Here is a 25,504-nt window from a genome sequence, read left to right on the forward strand (position 1 = left end):
TCGATTAATACCCTTTATGGACTGTTTTATGTATTTGAAAGTTCTTCGTTGACACGCACAAACGGCGTCGTGCTTTAATTTTCTTGCAGTGATGCGCGTCAATTTTTGTTCCAGTTTTGCAACTGTGCAAGTTCGGCAAAGTGTAAGCCCCCGTGAACGCGAACCGCGCCAAAGCACGGCGACGTGAGGTAAAGGGACATAGGCGTTTCATAATTATTAGGCCACGATAGATGCAACACACGAGCAATGACTGCGAAGGATATGCGACAGAGGTGCAACAAAATGAGCAGACAACCCTTAGCCACACGTACCGTCTTCCTTTGAAATCAACGCACGTTTCCGTATCTCAGTTTTAGTATTGGCTTGTTTATTTATTTATTTTCTGCTATTTCGATTTGCTGATTTATGGTGACTGACCGTTTCAAAGTGACAATACAGCGATGAAAGACGTGAACCTAAACCTAAGCAGCGGAGCGTTCTCTCTCTCTTTTCTGTTTTCGCCCCGTTTAGTCAAACCCCTCACGTCGCACTCAGCGGCCGAACGCCATTGCCTCTGGGCCACATCAGCAGGTATTGCACCGTTTGTGCATTCGAGGTGCTTCACAGAGTAGGTATTGTTAGTGCCTTGATACGGTCCCCGGCACTGCACAGTTCTTGTCAGACAACACACGTCGCCGAGGTGGGCCAAGAAAGGACGTACGGGTTTGGAGGGAGAAGGGCTGGAACAAAGAAATAATAATAATAAAAAAACATGAGGGAGAGAGAGAGAGATGGTGGGAGCGAGTAAGTTTTCGCGCCGAGCTAGACAAAAGGTTATTAGAATCGACGACGATGTACGAGGAAGAGGAGGAGCGCGAGGAGGGACAGATGGTGGGTGAGGGGAGTTACGAGTAGCGCGGTGCGCGTGGGGATCCAGACGGGAAGAAAGGGGAAGCAGCGCCCGAGGTTTGCGGAGGAGGAAGGGGAGGAGAGGGAAGAGAGAGTAGAGAAAGGGGAAGGAGTGGGGCAAGAGTGCCAGGGATTGTGACCCAGCCCGTCGACCCTGATAAGCCGCGGGGAAGTGTTCGCGCCGCCCGCTGCGCCGCGATCCTGCATAGAAGCCTGTGCCGCGGCTCCTCCTAACTCCGCTGTAATGAGCCCTCGGGGCGAAGACCATACGCGCCGCGGATGACGCCGCGTCTGGGAGTCGCGCGCAGCAATGCACGGGGTTCGTGGCACGCGCTTCCTTTCTATCCTCTTCTCTCTGTCGCTTTCTTTGCTTCCGGACTCGATATGTATATATATTTTTTCGGTCTCTGTAGTCGCCCGCGCTGCGAGGTTGCCACGAGCTCACTCACTGTGCCGAGCACACGCCCTCGACGTCTTTGTAAGCGTGTTTGTTAGAGCGCTGGCCAGCGGCTTTGGCAGGATGGACGCTGTAGTTTGATGCGCGCACCACCGAGTGGCTGCAGCCGTCTGCGCGAGAAAGCCCGATACCGTCGTGGGGCCTTGGCGTGTGTGCGTGTGTGATTACGCGTGGTTTGGCGGAGGCAGGTGCCCGAGTGTTTTGTTTCGTTCTGGGGTTTCTCGCGCTTGCGTTCCGCGCGGCCTGTCTGGGTTTTGTGCGCGTTCGTTTAAAGTGGAAGAGGAGTGGCCGCATGGTAACGAGCCCGGCTCTCTGCATGCCAATGTGACGGGAACGCGCGCGATGGCGGCTCGTACACTACGCCCCTATGCAAATGTTCTGTCCGGCGCTCCTGCCCGGAGAACGTATACATGGGCGTGGAGATTGATTCAAAGAGGTACGGCGGAGGTAAAGTCAAAAAGTATAGCGAAGAGGGGATGCTATAGCGGCATGAAAGTTAGCCGAATACTGGGCGCGCTTTCAGTGAGTAAACTTTTAGCTTGAGCAACGATGTCTCAAACAGGGGAAGCGTCATTACCGCCAGAGACCCCCTGGGGATTGAGGTAAAAGAGAGATGCGCTTAACTCTATGCGGGATGTTGTGAAGGCACCAGAATAGATTGACTTTCAGGTAAGCTATGTTGCAAACAGGTCAGAAGCACAACATTATAAGGGCAGTGGCTGTTGGGGGAATATTTGCTTATTGAGAGACACTAATATATACGATAGGCCAAGTCCCGATTTAAAGAAACAAGGAATTTCCACACCTGGTGTGATCTTATATGTCGCTCGTAACGTTGATTCGTCCTTCAATTGAATCAGCTGTTGCCTACCACGAGGTAATTGTTTTCGTTGATACGCAATATTTCTGTGCACCCAAATACAAAGATTTTAGTAAGGGGCGCACGCCCTGAGTCAGAACCTCACATAGACCTTATGTCTGAACCCCTAAGATCCCTGAAATGTTGAATAAACCTTGAATTTGAAAGCTGCCAAGTTGCGAGTGAGACACTGCACGGGATATTGTATTGCCATCATGTTCCCTGTTGCAACGTTGGTCGTATTTGCATTCGAGGAAACGTTGTTATTGTTTTCTTTTTTGAACGTTGCCACATACAGTGGAAAAGACTAACGACACTTGCTTGCTGAGGGTTGCGGATTTAATACCCTTGGGAATGGGCGGACAATGTAGCATTTCAGCAGAGTGTTACCGTCTTGCCGTTGTCGTTAGCAGCTGGCACGAATGCGCGCGCGCGCGGGATTTATCTGGATTCGACAAGTTTACCAGACCGCTCCCGCCTGCAGTGACGGCGCAACGACATGGTAACGCCCACACTGTAAAATAATTTACACCCTAAAAAGTGTAAAAGGGTGTAAATATGCCTGTAACTCACACCCTTAGGGTGTCCGTTATATAGATTAACACCCTAATGGTGGGAGTTATAGACACAATTACACCATTTTTCTACTTTTAAGGGTATAAATTACTTTACAGTGCAGGCTGCCCATTTCGATCCTATTTCGCCCGTCTTACTTGTTCTCCGTCTTGACAGCTATAGAAATAAATGGTAAAACCATCCAAAGCTTAGCCTCATTTCATGTCGAGGATAAAGTATGAACTAAGTTTTGCAATGGATCCCTGAGATTAGTTATTCGTTCCGACTCTGCTAGGACCTACAGAAGGAGAGCATCGAGGTGGGAAATTGTGTCGGTTTCCACTTAACAGGTGGCGCCACCGCATTTGCCGGTGGCCAGTGGGGTGCAGTGCTGTGGGGCCATCTATTAGGTGTAAATTGACACACTTTCCCGCCTCAACGCTGTCCGTCTAGGCCTAGCAGAGTGAAAACAAACGGCTTATCTCAGCGATAACTGCAAAACACATCTCGTGCTTCATCTTCGGCCTGAAATGAGACTGTAGCGATGGCTGACTTAACCATTGCATTATATTAATCGACGTTTTATAGGATGATCTTAGTTCGTCTAACGTTGCGTTAAGCTCTGGAGTTGGTATAGGCTATATGTATAGGCTATATGTATAGGCTGCAGAGAGTCAATGAGCGCGCACGGTAAGCCCCTCCCCCCCCTCCCCCCCCACGTAGCGGCTCGACGAATTCAATTTTAGACTCCGACATTGTGCAATTGACGGTTAATCAGTTTTCACAAAGGAACTTACGAAACATTGATACTTTCCGTATGCAAAAACTATTCGTTGGTGTGTTTCTCCGAAATGGCGAAACTGCGAAAAAAAGTAGACATTTAGCGCAGGTAAATTAAAAAGCCAGTAAACAGCCTCTATAACATAAGCAATACCGTCGAGCGTCTTCACAACTAACCACTCTACAACGAAACGACCTGTGTGTTATACTAGGAATAATTCTATCCCGGCTCTGCTGCGAGCGGTGCGGTGTGCGTCCTTTACAACGAAGTCTCCTGTATAACGAACGATTTCGGAGACCCCAAACAGTTATAAAGGCGTTCGACTGTATGAAGACCAGGCGAAGCCCAGTCAAGCCTGCCGACTCATACCGTCGTTACATATACATCACATTTGCGAGTCTTACATCCTAACAGCGCGTTGCGATTGTTCACTGCACAAGATTGCCTTAACGATTTGTTCTTGCTCTCGAGGAAACCGAAAGAGCGAAAGAAAAGCAAGAGCAACAACAAAAAAAAGGAAAAACACTGCAATGTTTATACTCAGCCTAAAACAAGTAGTACCGACGCGCCATGCGCGAATGCCAGACGTTTTCACCTTCATTTTTCATCTTCCTTTTGGTTGCAACGTGCCAGGTGTTTCACACACCTGAAGTGACAAGGAAGCGTCGGAAAGGAATTTTGCGCTTCCGACATCGCAAACGAGATTGTTGCAGCTCGCGTGCGTCAAGAGCGGGATGACCTTGGAGAGCTTGAATCCGAGGAGAGCCGCAACACGCGAAGCGCTCGCGTGACATTTTCAGCTTCCTTATATTTTGTGTGCGTGTCCCCTTTCTCAACTGTCACGTGGCCACGATCCCGCGCTCTCAACGCGGCAGGGTATCGAGACAACGCAGCAAAATGCACGACGCCGAAGCCAACGCGCAGTCGGCGACTGCGGGAGAGGGGGCAGTGGGGAAAGAGTATTTCGTCCATTTCCGGCGTCATCTGGAGACGAACCCCCTTTCCCTTCCGTTCCCCACACGCGCACAACCCAGGCAAGCCGCAAGCAGTCAGCAGCAGCCGGTGCTGGGAGCGTACGGGAAAGGTGAGGTCAGCGGACGTACAGCTTCGAAAGGTAGGCGGTGTACGTAGGGGAGGAGGACGGAAAGCAAGCAGTGAGTGAGGGAATGAAAGGCACGTTACGGCGCCGCTGCCACCTCCGAGCACCAAGGCCTCCTCCCGAGCTTCCCGCGCCGTGCGCCCGCCGTTGCCATGACGACCACCTCCCCCGAGCTGTCTTCGGCGCTGCCGGCCATATGCGTTGTCGTTGGCTGATGACGACCAAGACGGCTACGGAACGACGCTGTAGGGCCGGTTCTTGCCTATGCCTGGGAGTGTTAGCTTATGAGGAAAAGCCGCCTACTTCGTATTACTTGAACGTAAAATTAGCTGAGATCTTTTAGGGACTGTGACGACATGAACGCGCAACCATTTCTGAGTGTAATGTGACTACAAAGAACATTTGGAGAGAAACAAAGAATAGTGAAAACTCCTTGATCTAGAGTTCTAGACCATACGTAGACATGAACGTTTCGAAACTGAGAAAACATGTTAATCAACTGGATGGCTGAGAGGTATGTGGATTCGAATATATGATTCTACACTTGGAACGAGCTCAGCTGAAGCGAGAAAAAGAAAAAAAAGAACAGAAAAAAGACAGAAACACAAGGTTCCGAAGAAAAGTGGCTAGGAAATGGCTGTGTCATGTCGATCAATTTACTACCACTGACATTTAAGAAATGAAGTAGGTAGCACCGAAATGTGCTTGATTCTTTCATAAAAAGGACGCTAATACCTTTGGCAGCTCGGTTCGTCCTTGGTTTTTCAACTCTGTCTTCACGACATACATATATATATATATATATATTAGAGGTTGCTTAAGCTTCGCCTTTACGAGTAGAACGCGATAGCATTCAGAGATCCCTGACTGCTTCTCACGCTTCCCAACGACTGCAGCGTATGTAACCGCTATGTTTACCTGGAAACGCTGGCGGCGAACGCTATGCACAAAGGCGAGCTTTCTGGTAGAAACGCGGCCTCTTGCGTGGGCCGATCCCGGAGGTTATGCACAGTCGCGCCAAAAAATGACATAATTTTGAGGTTTCCGTGATTGTTTCGCACTTCTAATATTTAAGCCTGAGAAGATTTAACATAAATGACATGCGTTGTCGGTGTTCCGTTCCTTACATTTGTTTGTGGGCTGTCCCTCTCAAAATTCCGAGGAAGAACATTGTCAATTTTTTTTTGTAGAGCAAGCTGAACAAGGAATACAGAAAGGCACAACAAAATAAGATACGCCGTACCAACAAGCCCTTATAGCTCTCCTCATCAACTTTGTCAAGAACGTAAGACAAAGTATGAGCAGCTTTAGTGACAGAATGGCGTGGCAATATAACCAGCATATGCCGCATGTCATATAGCAAGGCGTGGCAAATGAGTGCGCCTAAATATATATGGGAGTTATCACTCATGGGCACGCCGGCCCTGAACGCCGAAGCCGACACCGGATTTTGTGCAACTCGGGGCCCTTTACGCTATCGCGTTAAAAATAGCACCTGATCGACCACTTCTGGAGCGGCAACCTTACGTGATTGAAACAGAACTTAAACCAGTGATACATGACGGTTTCTTTAAAACTTGCAGGGCCTCTCTTAATATTAATGCTGCTCTTCTCAACATTCGAGAAGACTCTCATGCGAGTTTTCTTCACTTTGACGATCGCCTACCCCATCGTACGGGGTAGGCAACCTAGGGAACCCCTTTTAGTTAACTTCGCTGCTTTTCCATACAGCCATCTTATGTATTCGGAAACAAGGTAAATAAACATAGTACCCACATGAAAAATTTTGCTGCCAATGCTAATCCTGTAGCTGTAAACGACATTGCATGCTAATATGATCCACGTTTGAAAGCAGCATGTCTGGCAAGGGAATCCCAACGAGGAAGTTGCGAGTGACAGCCGTCGATTGCGCAACCAGTCAGTTTCAATGTGTGATGAAAAACAGGGCCGGGACGAGACTGCACACACACAGACACGCACACACAAAAAAATAAAAGTAGAAAAACTAAACAAACAACACTGCGTCATCAGCTAATGCTCTGCAGTATTCTATAAGCCCTTGTATTTTATGGTGTCTTCCATAAATTGTCGAAGAAATTGGGTTGTTTCCGCCTTTGAAGAATACTGCATGCGCTATCAAGGTCACAGTTTCTGAACGGTTTCCAAAACGTCAACCATTCTGGTAGTTTATGTCACTCTGGTTGTATAACCATGGCGTTTAGTTGGTTTGCAGGTTGATAGGCTGATAGGTTTGGCCAGTGGATGCCGCAAGGCTCGCTTTGGTCTCTTGCGTAACGATTGTACTTCGTCTTGCACTGTTTTCCCATATTGAGGAAGTTTTCCGTTGAGATATGCAGCACCTCTCAGCCTCATCTGACAGCATAGGGTCGCCTGTATGTTTGGTTTTTCTCGTTGGCGAGATTAGACACTGAACTTCCGTGGATGCTTGATGTTCACCACAAGGAAATCTGCATGCTTTCGCAAAATCAAGTGAAAGTGCGCGCATATAAATACTACAAGATTGTACCTAAATGAATGAGCACACACGACTTCAAACGACCAAAAAGCAAGCAAAGATAGAAAGAAAGAACGAAAGAAAGAAAGAAAGAAAAAGCAAACAAACAAACAAACAAACAAACAAATGAATGAATCTGCTTGCTTGTCCAGAGATCACCTTCATAAAGTACAACAACCATACGGCTTGAAAACACTGAAAAGAGCTTTTCAGCTATCTATCTATCTATCTATCTATCTATCTATCTATCTATCTATCTATCTATCTATCTATCTATCTATCTATCTATCTATCTATCTATCTATCTATCTATCTATCTATCTATCTATCTATCTATCTATCTATCTATCTATCTATCTATCTATCTATCTATCTATCTATCTATCTATCTATCTATCTATCTATCTATCTATCTATCTATCTATCTATCTATCTATCTATCTATCTATCTACTGTCTGTCTGTCTGTCTGTCTGTCTGTCTGTCTGTCTGTCTGTCTGTCTGTCTGTCTGTCTGTCTGATTGTCTGTCTGTCTGTCTCTCTGTCTGTCTGTCTGTCTGTCTGTCTGTCTGTCTGTCTGTCGCTCCAATCACAGCAGAGCAGAGTCCATCTGTTGACTCACGTTTATGATGACGACTCCGCCCTCTGTAACCATCAGCGACATGCCCACTAAGCCACTGATGGGCCACAGCAAGCTTGTTTGAAGCAAAGACTCCAGGCAAGGCTTCTGGAATCTCCAACAGCATTATTCAAGGTTCCTTCATGAAGTCACGCCGCGGTCAGCGGGCCACCGATCTCCAGCCACAACACATCTCTCGGGAACGCAGTTCCGTGTCTCGATGCGCGTACGGGCCTTTTTCTTCGCCTCGGTCTCTGGAAGTACAGGAAGAGCAAAATTACAAGAAATTAGATGTATTTCTACTAGAATACCCGTGATACGACGCACAATTACAATGTTTAATACATGGTTCATTGGACCATTAGACCTTTCTAAACGATATTAAGTTCATGGCCAACATATTCATTGCAAACACGAACAGTGACGCTTCAGTGATTTCTGGAAGCGAGCGATAGTCTGGGCAAATACTGAGTAGAACATTTATCATCTATTGTATGCACACTGCGCGTGCGTGTGCGCGTGTGTGTTTGTGTGTTTGTGCGTCTTTTTTTTTTACGTGGCATACTTCTATTCTCTGCATGACTTCCTATGATTTCCAGTGAGCTCATTTTATTCTGTGCCTTGATTTTGTGCAGTGATGTCACTTGTCTTGAAGACTGAGTGTGTTTGACTTGTTAATATGATTTGACTTTTAAAATGAGCGTGTTTGATTTATGTATACGAGTTCCCTTGAGGGTTGAGCGTGTTTTTGAGATTCTTTTTCATACTTATGGGCTTCATTATTTGCATTTATACATGGAAACAACTAGCCGGCGCCACTTGAAGGCGTCGCACCTCCTAAACATCATACATTATAAAGACAAATCCCCCTGAATAATTAGGGGCCAAATGTACAAAGTTTCTTGTTCCTAACTGCTGTTTGCCTTGGCTGGTCTCTTTGGCTAGACATATGTCTGACGTCAGAATTGGGTGGTATTTGCTCTTACGAACAGTTTTCTCATGAAAACCTTTGTTATTTGATTGACCGGAGTGGGGTTTACGCTTCGAAGCAACTCTGCCGACTAGCGTGCCAGTATATCTGACTTGCGTTTTAAAAGTAGCGTTGCAAAGTTGAACCATAGAGACGAGGGTCAAGCTAAGTTTGCGCATTTACTCCTTGCGCATGGCGTTGTTACCCGCAATCTACACCCCCTATTTGTTTTAATAAACAGATGACGCATGCGCTTCGTATGTGCTGTTCTCGTCTCTGTGGTTCAACGTTGCAGTGCCGCTTTTTAAACACAAGTATGATATTACAACTAGCCCCAACGCAAGCCTATCCGACATTAGTGCCACTCCAGTGCGGCCATTGTGCACTATCCCTTGACACGTGACTACTGCGCAACCTGGATATATTTAGCATGGATATTACAAACCATCAGCGATAAAGAAGTAAATGTGGAATTTGGTTGGTCGTGTTTTATTTCAGTGGAGTGTTTCTATTGGAGAAGCCACAGTGCAAAGCTGCAGATTAATTTTCACCACCAGGGGTTCTTAAACAAGCACCTAAGTCCAAGTACGGTCGCTGCGCCCGGGAGTCAAACCCAGGACTTCCGTTCTAAGCAGGAGAACACCATATGGCTACTACGCTACCTCGGCGGTAATAATTTATTTTGTGAACACGGGCCTAGGTTTTTAGATGTCGGTTAAAGCGTTTGTAAGTGCTGAGCTCGGAGGCTCGTGGGATATGCAAATTCGGCAAACATGCTGCGCAACCTACTATGCTCTACGTGTAATACTAATTAAGCTACAGAAAGCGCTAACCAGCAATAAACTTGGAACCACTTAATCGCGGAATAAGCTGCCCCATTCCTGCCAATTTTCGAGAACCACGCGCCTAATACAGTGAGGAATTACGGCATAAGCTTTATTTATTTCGCAGTTCGGTTGCATGATGGGTGACGATGACAATAGAAGGAAGATGTAGAACATATGGCACCAATTTGGCATGCTCAAAGTCTGCAATCCCTCTTTCTTTCCCTCTTCCCCTTCCCCCAATGCCAAGTAGCTGGCTAGAGGAATATACCTCAGGCCGACCTCTCGGTATTTCGTATCATTAAACTTCTCTCTCTCTCTCTCTCTCTCGCAGTTCGATTATAAGGTATTACAAAAACACCCGGTCAATAAACATAACAACATAGAAAAAATAAAGACAGGTACGAATAAGCACACAAACAGACGCGTGTATTTTGAAATTCCCAACGCGAAAAAAAAAAACGCAAACCGTAGTAGCGTCCAAGTAACTTTTTCACTGACCTGCAAACTACTAACACCCAGGGGCTCTTTACCACTTAAATCGCGAGCGGAACCGAACTGACCGAGAAATGTAATTTGCGTATCGAACCGATGCCCCCGTCGGCACCGCCGCCCCGTCCATCTCGGCCTGTCCGCTTCGGCTCTCGAGCTCGGGGGAAAAGGGCTCCCAAACTTTGTCCCGCACGGCAGGACAAAACGTACCGTCGGCTTCAAAGGGCGGCCGCCGGAGCCCCGACAAATGAGCGCTCCGCTAAGAGCCCCGTGCACCCGTTCTCCGCCGCCAAACCACACGCTCGAGCTGGGCCTCGCTTCCCGTATATCCCTGTGCCCAGCGGCTCGGCTACGTCGGGCTCGGCTATTTGCCTTTTAGCGGCTCGCGTGCATTATTGATGAGCCGCAAAGAGAGCACGGTCAGCGCTTGAGCTCCCCCTCCCCCCTCCCACCCCCTGACCCTTTCACTACCCGCATATAACGCGGAGGAGGGATCCTTTTCGCAAAAAGTGCCGGGTAGAAGGGTGAACGGAAATAGGGCTTTCGTGAGGGGGGAGAGGACGGGATAGGATTTGGACGGAGGGTTCAGGGAGGGTCTAAGTGGAGGCTCAAAATCAAAACGAACGGCTTTCAGCGAATGTATATCTCGTCAATGAGGCACGGAGAATGAATCTCGCAGCAGTTCTTGGCAGCGCGCGCACGCACGCACTTACTGACCAAAACAAGGAAGGTCACAGGACGACCGCATGCCGGTATCATTAACGCGCTCATTTTTTTTTTCATTTTTCTTTTCAGATAACGCCAAACCCATTTTCAATGTCTAGATCGCCTTCGAAAGATTGAGCTCGAAATATTTATTCCTCGGCTATTTTATCCTGACATTGGGCATTTTAGCGGATAGCCCGTCCACTATTTCATCCTCATGTAACATATTTCTGTGGATTCCACCCTTGCTCTACACTACACAGTGCCAGTTTCAGCAACTGTAGGTGCTTTGCACTGCAATGACTGCAGCCTCCCAGCGACGTTTCAAGAAACCGCAAAAGTTTTTTTGTTTACGTTTCATCAACGCCTCCCGTGTCTTATGTGGTCGCGTGATGAAAGCACTTCTTAGTTTTGCAGGCATGTGAATAGGGTGATCGGGGATGAAGCTCCATTTTAGCTGCTGCTCTTGTTCACGAGCCCAGACAAGACTTTGCTTCAACATGTGACGACGCAAAACTTGTTTTCCTGAGGCGCAATAACTGGACAATACCACCAGGAAAACGCGATACCGTCATGTGTGCCCTATTTACATCACTAGTGCAAGCACACAGAAATATCCAAGAGAGTATAAAGGTAAAGTTATTTCAAATTACAAACAATTAAATCTTTCTTTCGCTCGTGTGACTCCTTGCTTTTCGATCCTAACTCAATTAGTGCGAACAGCAGCGCTGAGACCGCGAATCCTCAGAGTCCTTTACACGTTCATTGAGTCCGGCGCCATATTGAGATGCATTCCCCTTCCCTACTTGGTTCCTAATATAGCCATTGCAAACCAATTTCAAATGTCGGTGTTAGCAGTGGCCCGTAGAAAGTGTTGTCCGACAGTGATTTCAATGTTCATCGTAGGCTTTGTACATTTCTTCGGTGTACGTCGTTTCATATTACATCATACACCTAGAGATGTATAACTACTCCAACCCCGCTGTGTTCCCAAGCTTCCACAGACTCTCTAACTTGTCATAGCGCTACTATATATGGCAAATTTCGATAAAGCACAGAGTCAATATAACGAAACCCCACAATAGAGGAGGGCGTAACATCGATGTTGGAGCACGGACATGTCGACAGACGCGATGTAGAGAACCACCGCCGCATTACGGGCCACTTCACAAAACTGCAAATGACTCGTCATTACGCAAGCCCGAGCTCGCGCAACGCCATCGCTTAACAATAGGATTTACGTCACTTGAAACGCCAAGAGGAACGTTTCCGCAATAGACATATCTATGCACGCACTCCCTCCTCTCTGACGTACTGCGAAGCAGACTCGTTCAAAAGGACGAATAATTGAACGATAACGGGGAGAGAGCAAGAGAGAGAGAGAGAGAGAGAGAGATTTGAATTTAACAGAGGTAGGCAGACGAACGGCCGATTCAAAACAGACACGGCACCACCGAGCAAAAAGAAGCGATGACAGTGCGGAGAGCGGAGGAAATGAACATGGTAGTAGAAAACTAAAATAAGAGAACTCTGCCGCGCATAAACGCATGCACATACAAGCATGCAAACACATAGCGCGAATGACACACGGGCTGTATATAAAAGGAACGGCCTCCTGTCTCGAGAGAAAAAAGAAAAAGAAAATGAAGCGCGGTGCCGGCGAGAGAAACGGAACCCGGGATGAAACGGGGAGGAAAAGGAAAGTAAGAATGGAAGGAAGGCAACGGCGGTATAGCGCGGAGGCACGGAGAACCCGGTGTTGCAAGAATATTGAAACGCGAAATGAGGTAAAATACTGGCAACTCTAATTTGTGCCCGGCCGCGGAAGCGTGTGTATAGGATGTGAAGATAGGAAAGGCAGCGACGAAGGAAGAAGAAGAAGCAGAAGAGGGAGCGATATCAGCGAGCGAAGTGAGGCTGCAGAAGCCAATTAGAGACTGCAGCGCTCACGCAGGCGTACCCATAGCGAGGCAGTTGCAAGTTCTCGCTAGTCGAATTTCTTCATTTTTAATCCCCTTCTATTCTTATGTTTCTTGAAGGCGCACCGAGCTTCGCCGTTTTACCGCGCAGGTCTAGACTTGTACTTGAACTCAAGCGAACGCGCTAAGGGCGGGCGCCTCGGATATACGAAAAGGAAACGGTGGCCGTCTGCAGAAGAAGCAAAGGATGAGCAAAAGCGTGGAAGAGGAAAGATGTGTTAAGCGTAGAAAAAGCGTAAAAAAAAAGTGACGACTACGTCAGCCGCGGTACGAGGGCTTCTGGGAAGGGAGTGGCCTACGACATGTTAGTGGGCGTCCGCGTGTGGAACGGATTCACGGAGATGCGGTGAAGCTGAGACAAAGGCAGCTCTGTATTGGCGAGTTTGCGTGTACGTAGGCGGGCGAGGGGGAGGGCGCCACGTGGTAGTGAAGGACTTGCGCAAGCGAATAGAATAGTGAGGGATGGGGGGGCAGAGCTGCGAGGAGATTTTGGAAGCAAAGATGTCGACCCGAGAATCAGAAATCGTTGCGTGCGCACAGAAAAAGAAAGAAAAAAAAAAAAGGAAGCAGGGAAAAGTATAAGGTAGCGTATGTAAGCGTGCGCGAAACAAGCAAGGTAGAGAAATCTCGCCGTCACTACGGAATCTGGAAAAGAGCACGGAATTTTTCAATAACGGCGAAGACCCTCCTGCTACATAGTTGTGCTGTTTGTGCTTGGCTTTCAGGCGAGCGCCGCGGTGGGAAAGTAGTGAGGACTTTTCCCTCGTGCAGTAGAAGGGAGGGAGTGACAGGCTGCCGACAGTCTGATCAAGACATGAGAAAAAAACAAAGAGAAATAATTTCGTTGAGAGATGGGCAAAATTCGGTTCCGCGAATCGCTACAGTGTAGATGACATAACGGAAAAAGAGATTAAAAAAAAGAAGCAAGAAAAGACACGTACTGAAGGAAAACTAATATAAACGTAGGAAACAGCCTAATTGGTACGTATAGCGTCCGCAAATTGCGGAAATTCCGACGTTCGTAGACAGATCTCGGATCTACCTAGCGCCCGCGCTGCTTCTGTCAATCATAGTAGCCTTGCATTGTCTTCTTTTTTTTGTCGTATCTTTGCTTCCTTACTGCTAAGCGCAGATGTCGTTGTGCTCCGCGTTCTCTTTTGGAAACGAGCACTATCATGACTGTAATGAGAAGCGCTTCGTAGGCGAAATCGACTGCGATAACTAATGAACAAAAATGGCGCTCCCAAAACCATGAATTACACGTAACGAAAAGCAAAAGAAGAGGAAGAACAAAAAGAGCAGTGGCCTCTTTGTTTCTAGTGAAGTTTAGGCAGGCTCATGAAGTATGACTCAGCACCCTTTTATAAGACAACGCGTGTTGTTTAGAGTCATCGCCCACCGGATGACGAAGGCCTCTCTCGTCGAGCTCCACTTATCCTTGTCTGCCGTCCACTTGATTCATTCCATGGCTGATATTTTCCTAATCTATTCATATCGCCTAATGCTTTGCCGTTATCTACTGTATTATACTTAGGACTCATTCTGCCGTTATCCGCTCCAGGCACAAGGTTACCAGTGCTGCGGCTGCACCTCTTGCTCCTAATATAAACGGGAATATCCGCTATTGCTCATTTACTCTCCGACCAAGACTGCCGCGTTCCTTTCTCGAAATACTACTTGTTTCTTTAAATCAGCACGAGCGACGACACCACGTTCTGCAGATATCTCTGAAGCCGTCAGATAGGCTGGCATGCACTGGGGAATAATGCGCACAATTAAATGTGAATCAGAGTACATATCGGTGTCTAACTCACACCCTCTCACCCAAAAGATGGTGTAAGGGCGTGAGTTATAGACCGATTTGCACCCTCACTCACTTTAAGGGTGTAAATTATTTGACAGTGTATACAGCGAGCGAGCTTTGCTTTGCTCTTACGCGGCTCTACTCTCCAGCGTGCATGCGTTGACCACGTGTTCCTTTCTCTACACCTCTTGCTTTCGCGTCCTCCTCCCATGGCTCGTTCCGTAGCAGTCAACCGGGCACCTCCCGAAGGAAAAATATCTACGCGGTAAGCATTGTTGCATCCATAATGGTGCTATAATTTGTTCCTTGGTTAACAGCCCCACATTTAAGGCAGTAAAGTGCTCACTGCATGCAACAGCGAGCTCAAAACTACGCGCGCAACGAGACAAATAGTTCAAAACTGCGCAATAATTATGACCACCTGGTGCGCACCAAAATTTACGACATTAAAGGGAGAAATTGTCATCCAGCCGAGTGTAGCATGAAGCAAAAAAAAAAAAAGTGTTGGTTTCTTGGAAAGAAAGTTGCGCTGCTTGGAAAAAAATCGGCCTGGTCCTGGATTCGGACTTGACCAACGCCTATCCGGAGCGATTGCTCTGCGATGGGGAGCTAACTAGTCGGATAACAAATCGCAGCGCGAGGACAAATTATTCGACAACTCGAAGCCTCGGGGACACTGAATATGGCAAATCAGTTCTGTCGAATCCCGCAAGGTGAAGAAAGGTTCAATAAAAAAAAAGACGTTGCTGGGCTAGTTGGTGCATGACTAATCACCAGCAGTGTGGAGCAGAAAAAGACGAGAGAAGCCAGAAGCAACAACAGATAGGCGAAGTCAAAACATGGAAGATGGATAACAACACAGACAGGCGAAAGGAAAAAAAATTCCACCCATCCGAAATATCACGAGGTTGCAAAGGAAATGCGCACACGTTTTTCGAAAAGAAAGCTTGGCAGTTGGCGGAAATATATGACGAAAGAGTTTTGCAGTGATAGATATGAAGTTTATTTCAAGCAGTGTTCGTGTCGTCTGTTAGCCGCTTCGCGAAGTTTATGTGTCGTCTGTGTTTTTGGATGGATGGATACAACTTTCTTGTATGTCCGGCAAGGTTTAACGCGACCCGCGCTCAGGTCTCCCACGGAGGAACGTCAAGGCCCTGCCTCAACGCCGCTTCACGGGCTTGCTGGACTGCCCACATCTGAATTCCGAGGTCTGAGCTGCGCACAGCGGCGGCCCACCTCGACGACAGGGTCTCCGGAGTAACTGCCATCCCTTCTATAACTACATTGCACTCCCACAGCATGTGTTTGAGTGTTGCTGGTCCTTCCTGGCACAATTTGCACGTGTCGTCCTGATGCTTATCTGGGAAGATACGTTTGAGACGGAATAGATTAGGGAACGTGTTTGTCTGTAGTTGTCGCCAGGCGACGGCCTGCCTCCTGTTCAATTTGGGACTCGGCGGTGGGTATATCCTTCTGGCGTTCAAATATGCACTGGTGATGTCGTTGTATCTGGTGAGCCTGTCCCGTTCTGCTCGAGAAGCGTTCGCTATTGTGCGAGAGGCGTTGTCCTGTTCGGCGCGGCGGGTCATGTCTCGCGCCGTCCGGTGCGCCGTCTCGTTTAGGTTCGGGAGCGCGTCGCCTTCCGTGGTGACGTGCGCGGGGAACCATATGATCCTCGAACTCGCGGTTTTGGATCTGCCCGCTTTGGCCAGAATGGACAGGGCTTCCTTGGAAATTCGACCTTTGGCATAATTCTTTATTGCCGTTTGCGAGTCACTGAGTACAACTTCGCATTCCTGTTCTGTGAGGGCCAGCGCAATCGCTACTTCCTCCGCTATTTCCGAGTGTTTGGTGTATACACTGCATGCGGTTCTGATTTTTGACTCTGCGTCTATGACTACGGCGGCGTATGTTTGGCCGTTCGCATATTCGGCTGCGTCGACAAAGCGCGCGTTTCTCTCCCTGCCGAATGAACGGAGCAGAGCCTCGGCTCTTGCCTTTCTTCTACCTCGGTTGTAATCGGGGTGCACGTTTCTTGGGATGGTTGCCACCGTAATGGTCTCTCTGATTTTGTTGGGGATTTGCATTTTCTGGCCGTGCTGGTTGTGGTACGTTATGCCGAGCGTGTTCATAATGTGTCTTCCCGTCGTGGTGGTCGACAGGCGTTCGAGCTGCGAGATGCGTTGTGCTTCGGCTATTTCTTCTATGGTGTTGTATATGCCCAGCTGAGTCAGGAGCTCGGTACTTGTCGATTCCGGTAGGCCCAGGGCTATCTTGTACGTTTTCCTTATGAGCGTGTTAATCTTGTTCTTTTCCGCGACGTACCAGTTGTGGTAGGCGGCTACATAGGCGATGTGGCTGATAACGAATGAGTGGATCAGTCGAATGACGTTGTCTTCCTTCATGCCCGCGTGTCTATTGGTTATTCTCTTTATGAGTCTCGTGGCGCTGATGACTTTGCCGTTGATCTTCCTCACGGTTTCACCGTTAGCTCCGTTGGCCTCAATGACCATTCCGAGGATTTTAATCTTGTTTACTTTGGGGATTGCGTTTCCGTCTTGGGTGTACAGGCCGATTTCCTCGTACTCCCGGGGTCCTGTGTAGCTCTTTGGTGGCATGCCTCTGCGCGTGGGCCGGTAAAGGAGTAGTTCGGACTTGCTCGGGGAGCATTTGAGGCCCGTTCCTTCGAGGTACTCTTCCACTTTGTGAATGGCCGTTTGTAGTGCGTGTTCAATTTGCCCATCACTGCCGCGGTCTGCCCATATCGTTATATCATCTGCGTATATAGCGTGGTGGATTCCTTCGATTTCACGTAGTTTGCTGGGGAGACCCAGCATGACTAAGTTGAAAAGGAGCGGAGATATAAATGAGCCCTGGGGGGTACCTGCACTTCCCTGGGTTCGTTCTTCGGACTCGAGGTCGCCAACCATGAGGGTGGCTTTGCGATCGTTCAGAAAGTCCCTCACGTAGTTGTAGGACCTTTCCCCCAGGTTCAGATTAGACACTTGTTTAAGGATCGACTCGTGAGCGACGTTGTCGAATGCTTTCTCCAGGTCTAGTCCTAGGATGGCTCTGGTGTTTCTTGTCTTGTCGTCAAGGATCTGGTTCTTTAGTTGTAACATGACGTCCTGCGTGGACAGGCGGGATCGGAAGCCTATCATGGTGTGGGGGTAGGCTTCCGTCTCTTCTAGATGGCTGTTGATACGGTTCAGGAAGGCGTGTTCCAAGACCTTACCCACGCACGACGTGAGAGATATTGGGCGTAGGTTCTCCAAACTCAACGGCTTTCCGTGCTTGGGTATGAGGATAGCCTTGGACCTCTTCCACTGCTCCGGGATGCGGCCTTCTTTCCAGCACTTGTTCATATAGCCCGTGAGTTTGGTAACAGATTTGTCGTCCAGGTTTTTGAGCGTTTTGTTGTTAACCCTATCCGGTCCTGGGGCTGACTTACTGTTTTTGCGATGTCATTTTTTCTTGGCACGAAAGCTCGCCAAGAAAGAAAACTTCATTTCTCACCATCAGTGATTCGATCTTATACCTTAATTATAAGAGTATTAGCCACGGTTATTTTTGCTTTTAAATCCGTATCTTTTCATTTCTGTCAATTTCTCTCTCTTCCTCCCTCTGTGCTTCTAGTCAGTGCTATCGCTCTCGTGGATTTCCCCAGGTATGACTCTCGCAAAGTTTCCTGTAATTTGGATCCGGGCTGCAAATTCCAACTTTAGAAAATGGCGTGTAAGGTGTGCTTCAAGGCCAACTGTAACGAAATTAGACTTTGGGTAAGTTTTTTTGTAACTGAGTAGCATATAAAGCTAAAGCAATGCTGGCAAAGCCACGGGGCTCGTAATTGCATAGTTTCCCTGTTAGCAGTCTTTAAACTGTTGCTAAGCAGACGACGCGTGCGATTGTTGGTTGTCGCTATGACGCAAGTCCCAGCTCAGCACCTCCGAGACTTTCCAGCGCGCCGCTGGCCGCCGTGGTGGCCGCTTATCTCGGAGGTCATGTCGAGGATCCACGCGCTCTGGATCATCCGTCATTTCCCGCGAGTGGTAGCGGCGGCGTTTTTTCCAGTTCGCTATCAAAAAAGAAAGGCTATCTTTTGCGAGCTTTTGGGGCCGCTTCCGCTCGTATTTAAAACGTACCATGTTGCAGCGAGGCTCCCCCACATCCACACAATGCTAAACTAGGGTATCCACGTGGTCAAAAATTTCGCTGCAGTTGCCCTTTAAAAGATTACCTGCATCACATTTTCAACTTCTTACTCATTTGCGTCGAGTGAAGATTCAAGACCTCGCAATTCTAGAATAAGTACTGACAATCTTCACAGCATCCAATATAGGTTACTATGATAGTTTTTCTATTAGCCAGTTTCGGTTACCTCTCCCGGAGGTGTATTCGTAGTGACGTAATGATACACGAGCTGGTCGCTTGAGCGCAGGGCATTGCGACATTTTTGAACTCGCTCCGGCCGTGAGCGAGAGAGAAAATGATAGATGAAAGGTAGGGAGGTTAACCAGGACTGAGCCCGGTTGGCTACCCTACACTGGGGGAAGGGAAAGGGGGACGGAAAGATTAAAGGAAGAGAAAGTCCACTGGAGATATCAGTCGGTCACTCAGTCCGGATCACAGACGCTGACTCAATCCGGTCGCTTTCAAATATCGCAGCAGCGCTTTTGTGGCCTTTTGTAGCTGCGATATGCGAGGCCATGGTCCCAAGATCTTGTTCAAGGTTAACGGCCTTCTATCTAGTTGATTGAGAGCTGTGCAGAGGTCTTGCCTTTCATTTTCAAAAGATGGGCAGTAGCACAGAATGCGTTCTATGGTTTCCTCGACACCGCAGGCATTGCACTCGGCGCTATCAGCCATTCCAATCAAAAATGCATATGCATTGGGGAATGCGACGCCCAAACGTAAGCGGCACAGCACTGCTTCCTCATTTCGCGGAAGACCTGGTAATAGCCGCAGTTGCATAGAGGGATCGAGGGAATGCAAGCGATGTTGAGTGAATTCAGGTGTGTGCCACTTCTCCAATGTCAAAGAGTGCGCTAGCTTGCCTAAGTGTTGGGCTGAGTCGGTCCGCGATAAAGGTATTGAAACAAGGGTTGCTCCTTCGTGTGCTTTTATAGCAGCTTCGTCAGCGAGGTCGTTCCCGGAGATACCGCAATGACCAGGCAGCCACTGAAACACGACGTCGTGTCCTTTCGCGATCATGTGATGGTGCATTTCTCGTATCTCCGACACGAGTTGTTCACATGACCCGCGACGAAGAAATGCTAGAAGACATTGTAAGGCCGCCTTGGAATCGCAGAATATAGTCCACCGATTAGCCGGTTGGTTATTAATATAATCAACGGCACCTCGGAGGGCGACAAGCTCCGAACCGGTCGATGTTGTCAAGTGAGAAATCTTGTATTGGATGCTTAGTGATCGTGATGGTATAACCACTGCGCTGGTGGAGCTGGTCTGAGTGGAAGAGTCATCTGTATATATGTGGACTCGATCAAAGTAGAAAGTGTGCAAACAATGCAGAGCTGCTTGCTTCAAGGCCAAGGTAGACAGGTCGGTCTTCTTTCTTATCCCTGGAACCGTACGACGCACTTGAGGTTCTTTTAAACACCACAAAGCTGAGGTTGAACGTGCTGAGGGTGTGAAACCCGATGCAAGGAGGCACGATGGATGCTGACCTTGTTGGATAAGGACGCCTGTGGTCGTCGTTCTGGCAGGCACGCAAGAGAGCTTGACTGCATCCGTGAAACGTGACGAACATGGGCTCTAAGCGTTTCGGTGCTAATGTAAGTCGTGATCGGATGGTCTTGAGCCATTATAACGGTTCCAGCTGTTGAGGCGCTGCGCGGAAGGCGTAGGCAAACACGTAGTGCCTGTGCCTGCACGCTCTGAAGTTCTCGAAGATTTGACTTGCATGTTTTAGCAAGCACGGGGGAGCTATAGCGTAGGAATCCGATGAACAGTGCTCGATATAACTGTAGCATGGAGCCCACTGACGATCCCCATGTTTTGCCGGCGATGAACTTGAATACGTGAACAATAGATGTGAGCTTCTTCTTTAGGTGGGCAACATGAGGGCTCCAAGTGAGGTCCCGGTCTACAATGACGCCCAAAAACCGGTGATTTCTCTTGTAGGAGATAGGCTGAGCATTGATGCATACTGGATAAGGAGTCATCGCTTTTCGCGTGACTCCTTATCGCTTCGGCCGTAACCTTCGATATACTCTATGCCTGCCGGATCACTTGCGAATCGATGGGACGCGGCCATCTTTAGAACTGTGGTGGTGGGCGTCACTTAGGGTTATCTCGAGTGCGTTTATGACATTTTCGGTGCTCGCCGCTGACAAAAGAAAAAAAAGCATGAGCCTCAGTAAAAGAGTAGTAGCGACGAGCGAAGTATAAATTGTTAGCTAAATAACTGCATTTCAACACGAACTTTTCTTCTACATCTGCTACCGCAGAACATAAACATTATTAATTCGAGGCGCACACAACTCTTCCTACACCACCAATGATCCGTGAGTGTTCAATGACAAGGTTTGTCGTTACGCTTCACCAAAATATCGTGGGTCTTACTCTACGTAAGTGGCGCCTCCGTAGACTACGGCAGTGCTTTGGATTACCGTTAGACAAAGAGTGTAAATAGCAGGACAAGCTTCGGCTACCACGGTGGTCTCCTATGCTGCCACATTGGGCATACAAACATTATGGACCTTTTTTCTTTATCCTTTGAAGTTTTCAGGATGTGTACAACGCTATGTTTTATGCAGAGTTGCAAATGAAAGCAATTAAGTTGCTGAACCTCTGCTGCGGATCATGCAGTCTCAAGTTCGCCTCCGGGCCACGGCAGCTACATTCCAATGGAAGCGAAGTGCAGAAGTGGCCCTTGCATTCACGCGCACGTTAATAACCCACTTGGTAGAAATTACTACAGACTCCTTATCCATATTATATTGCTACGGAGCAACCAGGATTGGCGCGAAGAACAAAGTTGATCTTCAACAAATAAGAAAACAAATTAGGGTGGGCAAGTTGGAACCATTCTCGAGAGCCGCTTTGTTTTATGTATCTTTTTTCCATCTTGTATAGTTAACTCGTGTAAATTTACTATTACGCGTGATTCGTTCGTTATTCCACGTCACAATACAGAGCTTTGAGGTGTATGACCTCACAGCTTAATTAATCAGAAGCATCGGCTAGTGTTGCAGCGGGCGGGAGCATCGAACTCTGGCGACGTCGGCGACATTCCTGAGGTACGCCCAAGCCGACGTGATTTCAGCCAATGCGGACGAGGAAGTCGATTTGCGAACGCCCTTTCAACGTGGGCAAGCCTTCGCTTACTCGACTTTGCGGAGGCGAGAGTCGAAGCACACGCCAGGCTATCAGGAAAGCACTCTCTCTACGTGCTCTATTTGTCGTCACGTCACGAACAGCTGCTGACAAACAAACTAGAGTGACGACTTATTTGCACGTAGCGGTGAATTGCGTTACCGGCGAATGTCGTCCACACCCGTAGCGCGCTTTTGTGTTTTCGTCACCGCTTTGTCATCCATGGAGTTGCTGCAGCGCACGTATTTGAATAGGCGTATTTAGGCCTCCTCGATAAAGGTACTTATATAAAAAAAGAGTTATCACTGCTCTGCCACCGAAATTGTATAAGTCAAAAACAAAGGACCAGAATGAAGCGCGGTTAGCCGTAAGAATGGCTTTTTTCACGCTTCGCAAGAATGTTCCACGAATGACAATGACCAGCGCGCGAACGATCTGAATGCATTCGTATGGAGGCTTAATGAAGAGCATGAACAACAAATATGTGCCCAGGAACAGTGTGTTATTCAAACGCCTCTGAGCCGCTTCTACGTTGTCGTTCACTAGCAGGACTGATGTCCTTTAGCTCGAGCGATGGGCATTTTATTGTTGAAACAGCAGTAGTTCATAATGTCGTTTGCATGAATAATATTGCGGAATTTGGCGTCAGTCGAAAAATTACCATCTGAAGAGTTTCGGGAAGCTATGACGCTGACAAAAAAAGAAAAAGAAAATGAATGAAGCCAGGAATGACGATAACAATAAGCTCGTGAAATAACGTATTTAGCACTCAAAGGACACGCAGTGTCCATAGAATACCGAGCTTCATGCCGGGTCTTGTTGAATGCGAAATAGTGCCGTATCAGCGACATTTGGGCGTGCCCCGACGGGATAGAAGACATCCGCAGCTTTTGATATATTCTTCCTTCCTTGTGATGACGGGCAGCCGAATAATGCGATATTCAAGGCAGTCTGCAGCGGAGTGTGCGTGAATATAGCCATCTAATTCTGCCGCGGGCTTTTGTTGGAAGGGGTTTCGCGTATTCAGGGCCATTTGCTGCTAATACAGTCTGCACGCCATGTCAGCCTAATATATTCCCAAGAGATCTCGCAGGGCATGATTTCACCCGGACCTACTGCAATCAGATTTGTCGATTTCAATGAACCACAACCTCTGAGGCTGAAGTGTTTTCAGAAGACCTCACATTGCACTTACACTGGCCAACAGCAACAATCACTTGACAGCGTCTTGACAGGCGTTGACGTTCATTCAGCCTTCTTGATGAGGCATAATTATAGTCCATTAGGCAGGTTCCAACCGCACTCAGACTCTGAATGCACCGATGCCGAGTTCTAACTAGGTCGAAGACGGGGAAAGCGTGCTCGGGCGCCCGCCAGAGCAGCCGGAGACCGGAAAAGGAAACACGTCAGCACTCTTTCTATCGTAAGCAAACAAAGCACACATTGCACCGAGGCACCCGCTCGCTCCCGCGGCATACAAAATGCCAACAAGGGAAGCCGCAAGAGACACGTGACCGGAAGTGTGCCAGATCTCAGTAACGCACCAACGTCCAAGGCGATAGCGTCACCGAGCGCTCTGAGCTGAAGCTCGACGCTCTGAAAAAGCAAATCGAACTTGTTTCTAACACTGAATTTCGACCAGCCTAATGTAACATGAGCCACCAGAGCACTCGTAGAGCGTTCACAACGACCAACTGCATGTGCCAATAGTAATGTTTAAGCGCAGTGACAGACGGGGACAAGCCAGCGAACAGCGCTTGTGTGCGTGCGCATGCATATCCTCGTCTCTCCCTGTGCTGTCTCATCTATATCTCATCTATAACTCATCCATATCTCATTGTTAAGGTTAAGGTCGGGTCTTCTACGTCAGCCATGAATCATTTCGTGCGTTCGAGGCCGGATACTCAATGTCAAAATTTCTTTATCCCTATTCCGTGCAAACTTACGTGAGATGTTCAAATATTTCTTGTACAAGGCTGGACACAACAGAACAAACGTTGACACTTCATGGAAAAACTGTTAGGTAATGCTCATTATGGCTTAGAAAAGCTGTATATAAATGCAGGCGTATGTTTAAAATGTACATCAAAACGAAGTTTAAAGACTATCGCAGATTTTAATCATGAAGGAGGAGCGTATACGCGCCTAAGCGAATGCGGAAATCTTTCCCCTCAGACCTTGGCCTCACTCAACCTAAAAACTCACGTTAGGTTAAGTAAAAAATTACTGACCTCAATATTCCTATCTCTCCCTTTTTCTTCGTCCTCCTTGACTTAAACCACCAAAGCCATAAACATGACTTTGGGACTTATTAGTGAGGGAGCATCGTAAAAAAATACGCGCGCTGTGATAAAGCTTCAAAACTTCATGCGCCGGAAAAACAGCAGCGCAAGCACCGGCGGAAACGAAAGTGCTATACCGACAAATGGTATGAGATCACGTGATGATGAGAATGATTTCCCCGTACCTTCTTGCCAGCATCGCTTCTGCAACGATGTTTTCAATGGGGACGATTAAATGTTTCCTGACGCCTGATATTCCAGCCTCCTGAAACGTCATGCTTGTCCAACGGTTGGGGAACACATGTCGTGGACACCAATAATTTTTCGCCGAAGGCGGACACACGAGATATGCTGGCTCAGGAGGGGAAGCCAAGAGGAATCCAGGAGGGAAGTAAGAAGGGAAATCAGGAGTGCGCCAGGAGGAAGCCAGAAATAAAGTTTCATCGTTCTCATGTGGACTCCCTTTTTAGTTCTTACTAATTACTATTGCTGCTCAGCTGCGATTATCTTTCGAGAATTGTCGTATTCAGCATGACGTGGCCGATGGCAAAATCCTTGTTGTTACCGCGTGTTACGGTTTACTTCGATCAACGCGATGATATGGCACACGCAGTCGACGACCTCTGTCGAGTGCCTACAGTGCACTTCTTCGGAATGCCGAAAGTAACTTGCGCATTTTCGGTTCGTACATCTACTAAGGTCGATATATGGCCGAGGGTCTCTTCACAGGCTCAGTATCGTAGCCGCTTGAAAAATTGGAAATCCATAAAGCCGGAGGGCCAGCGCAGATACGTGCCAGGTTGAGTAGCAACACGGCTTCGTTCGATCTAGGTTAAGCCAGCGTTAGAGGACATATAAACTGGACAGCTGGGGAAAACTACATAACGAGCGAGTGAATGCACATCTGTCGTTATATTTCTAAACCACGAGAAAGTTGTACTTTCGCAGAATGGAAATGTCAGGAAATATAGCCCGAAGTGGCGTACGCTTGGAAGACTCCAAGCACAGAAACCACAGAGCAAGAATTTTGAGGAGGCGAAACAGTGCTCGCTCGGGTGTCCCAATAAAGTCACGGCGTCGAGGACGGCAACGACGCAACCTCTGCCGTGAGTCGGCTCGCCGAGAAGGCAAGACGCGCGCGGCACTCTCCGCAGAGGCAACAGAGAATTTTTGTGCGTCCGGTATTCCGGCAAGCCCGGCCGGTTTGCCACATGAGCGGAGGCGTAAACGTGAGCGGCCAGATTGGTCGCGCTGCTGGTGGTGCAAAGCTGAACCACAAAACAGAGCCAATTGCTATATTCTGCTTATCTGCTGGTGTAAATTTTCGACAGCGGCGTAATC

General features: G+C 48.0%; 1 protein-coding gene across 1 annotated transcript in view; it reads right to left on the reverse strand.

The window, feature by feature from the left end:
- Nucleotides 1-7,788: 7,788 nt before the first annotated feature.
- LOC129384038 (uncharacterized) overlaps nt 7,789-25,504 on the reverse strand; it is a 178,545-nt gene continuing 160,829 nt past the window's right edge. Inside the window, exon 4 of the mRNA XM_055069107.1 lies at nt 7,789-8,026. Coding sequence (XP_054925082.1) covers nt 7,922-8,026 — 105 coding nt within the window. The 3' untranslated portion in view covers nt 7,789-7,921. The remainder of the gene's footprint in view (nt 8,027-25,504) is intronic.

The sequence above is a fragment of the Dermacentor andersoni genome, chromosome 9 (assembly GCF_023375885.2).
Source record: "Dermacentor andersoni chromosome 9, qqDerAnde1_hic_scaffold, whole genome shotgun sequence".
Classification (NCBI taxonomy): domain Eukaryota; kingdom Metazoa; phylum Arthropoda; class Arachnida; order Ixodida; family Ixodidae; genus Dermacentor; species Dermacentor andersoni.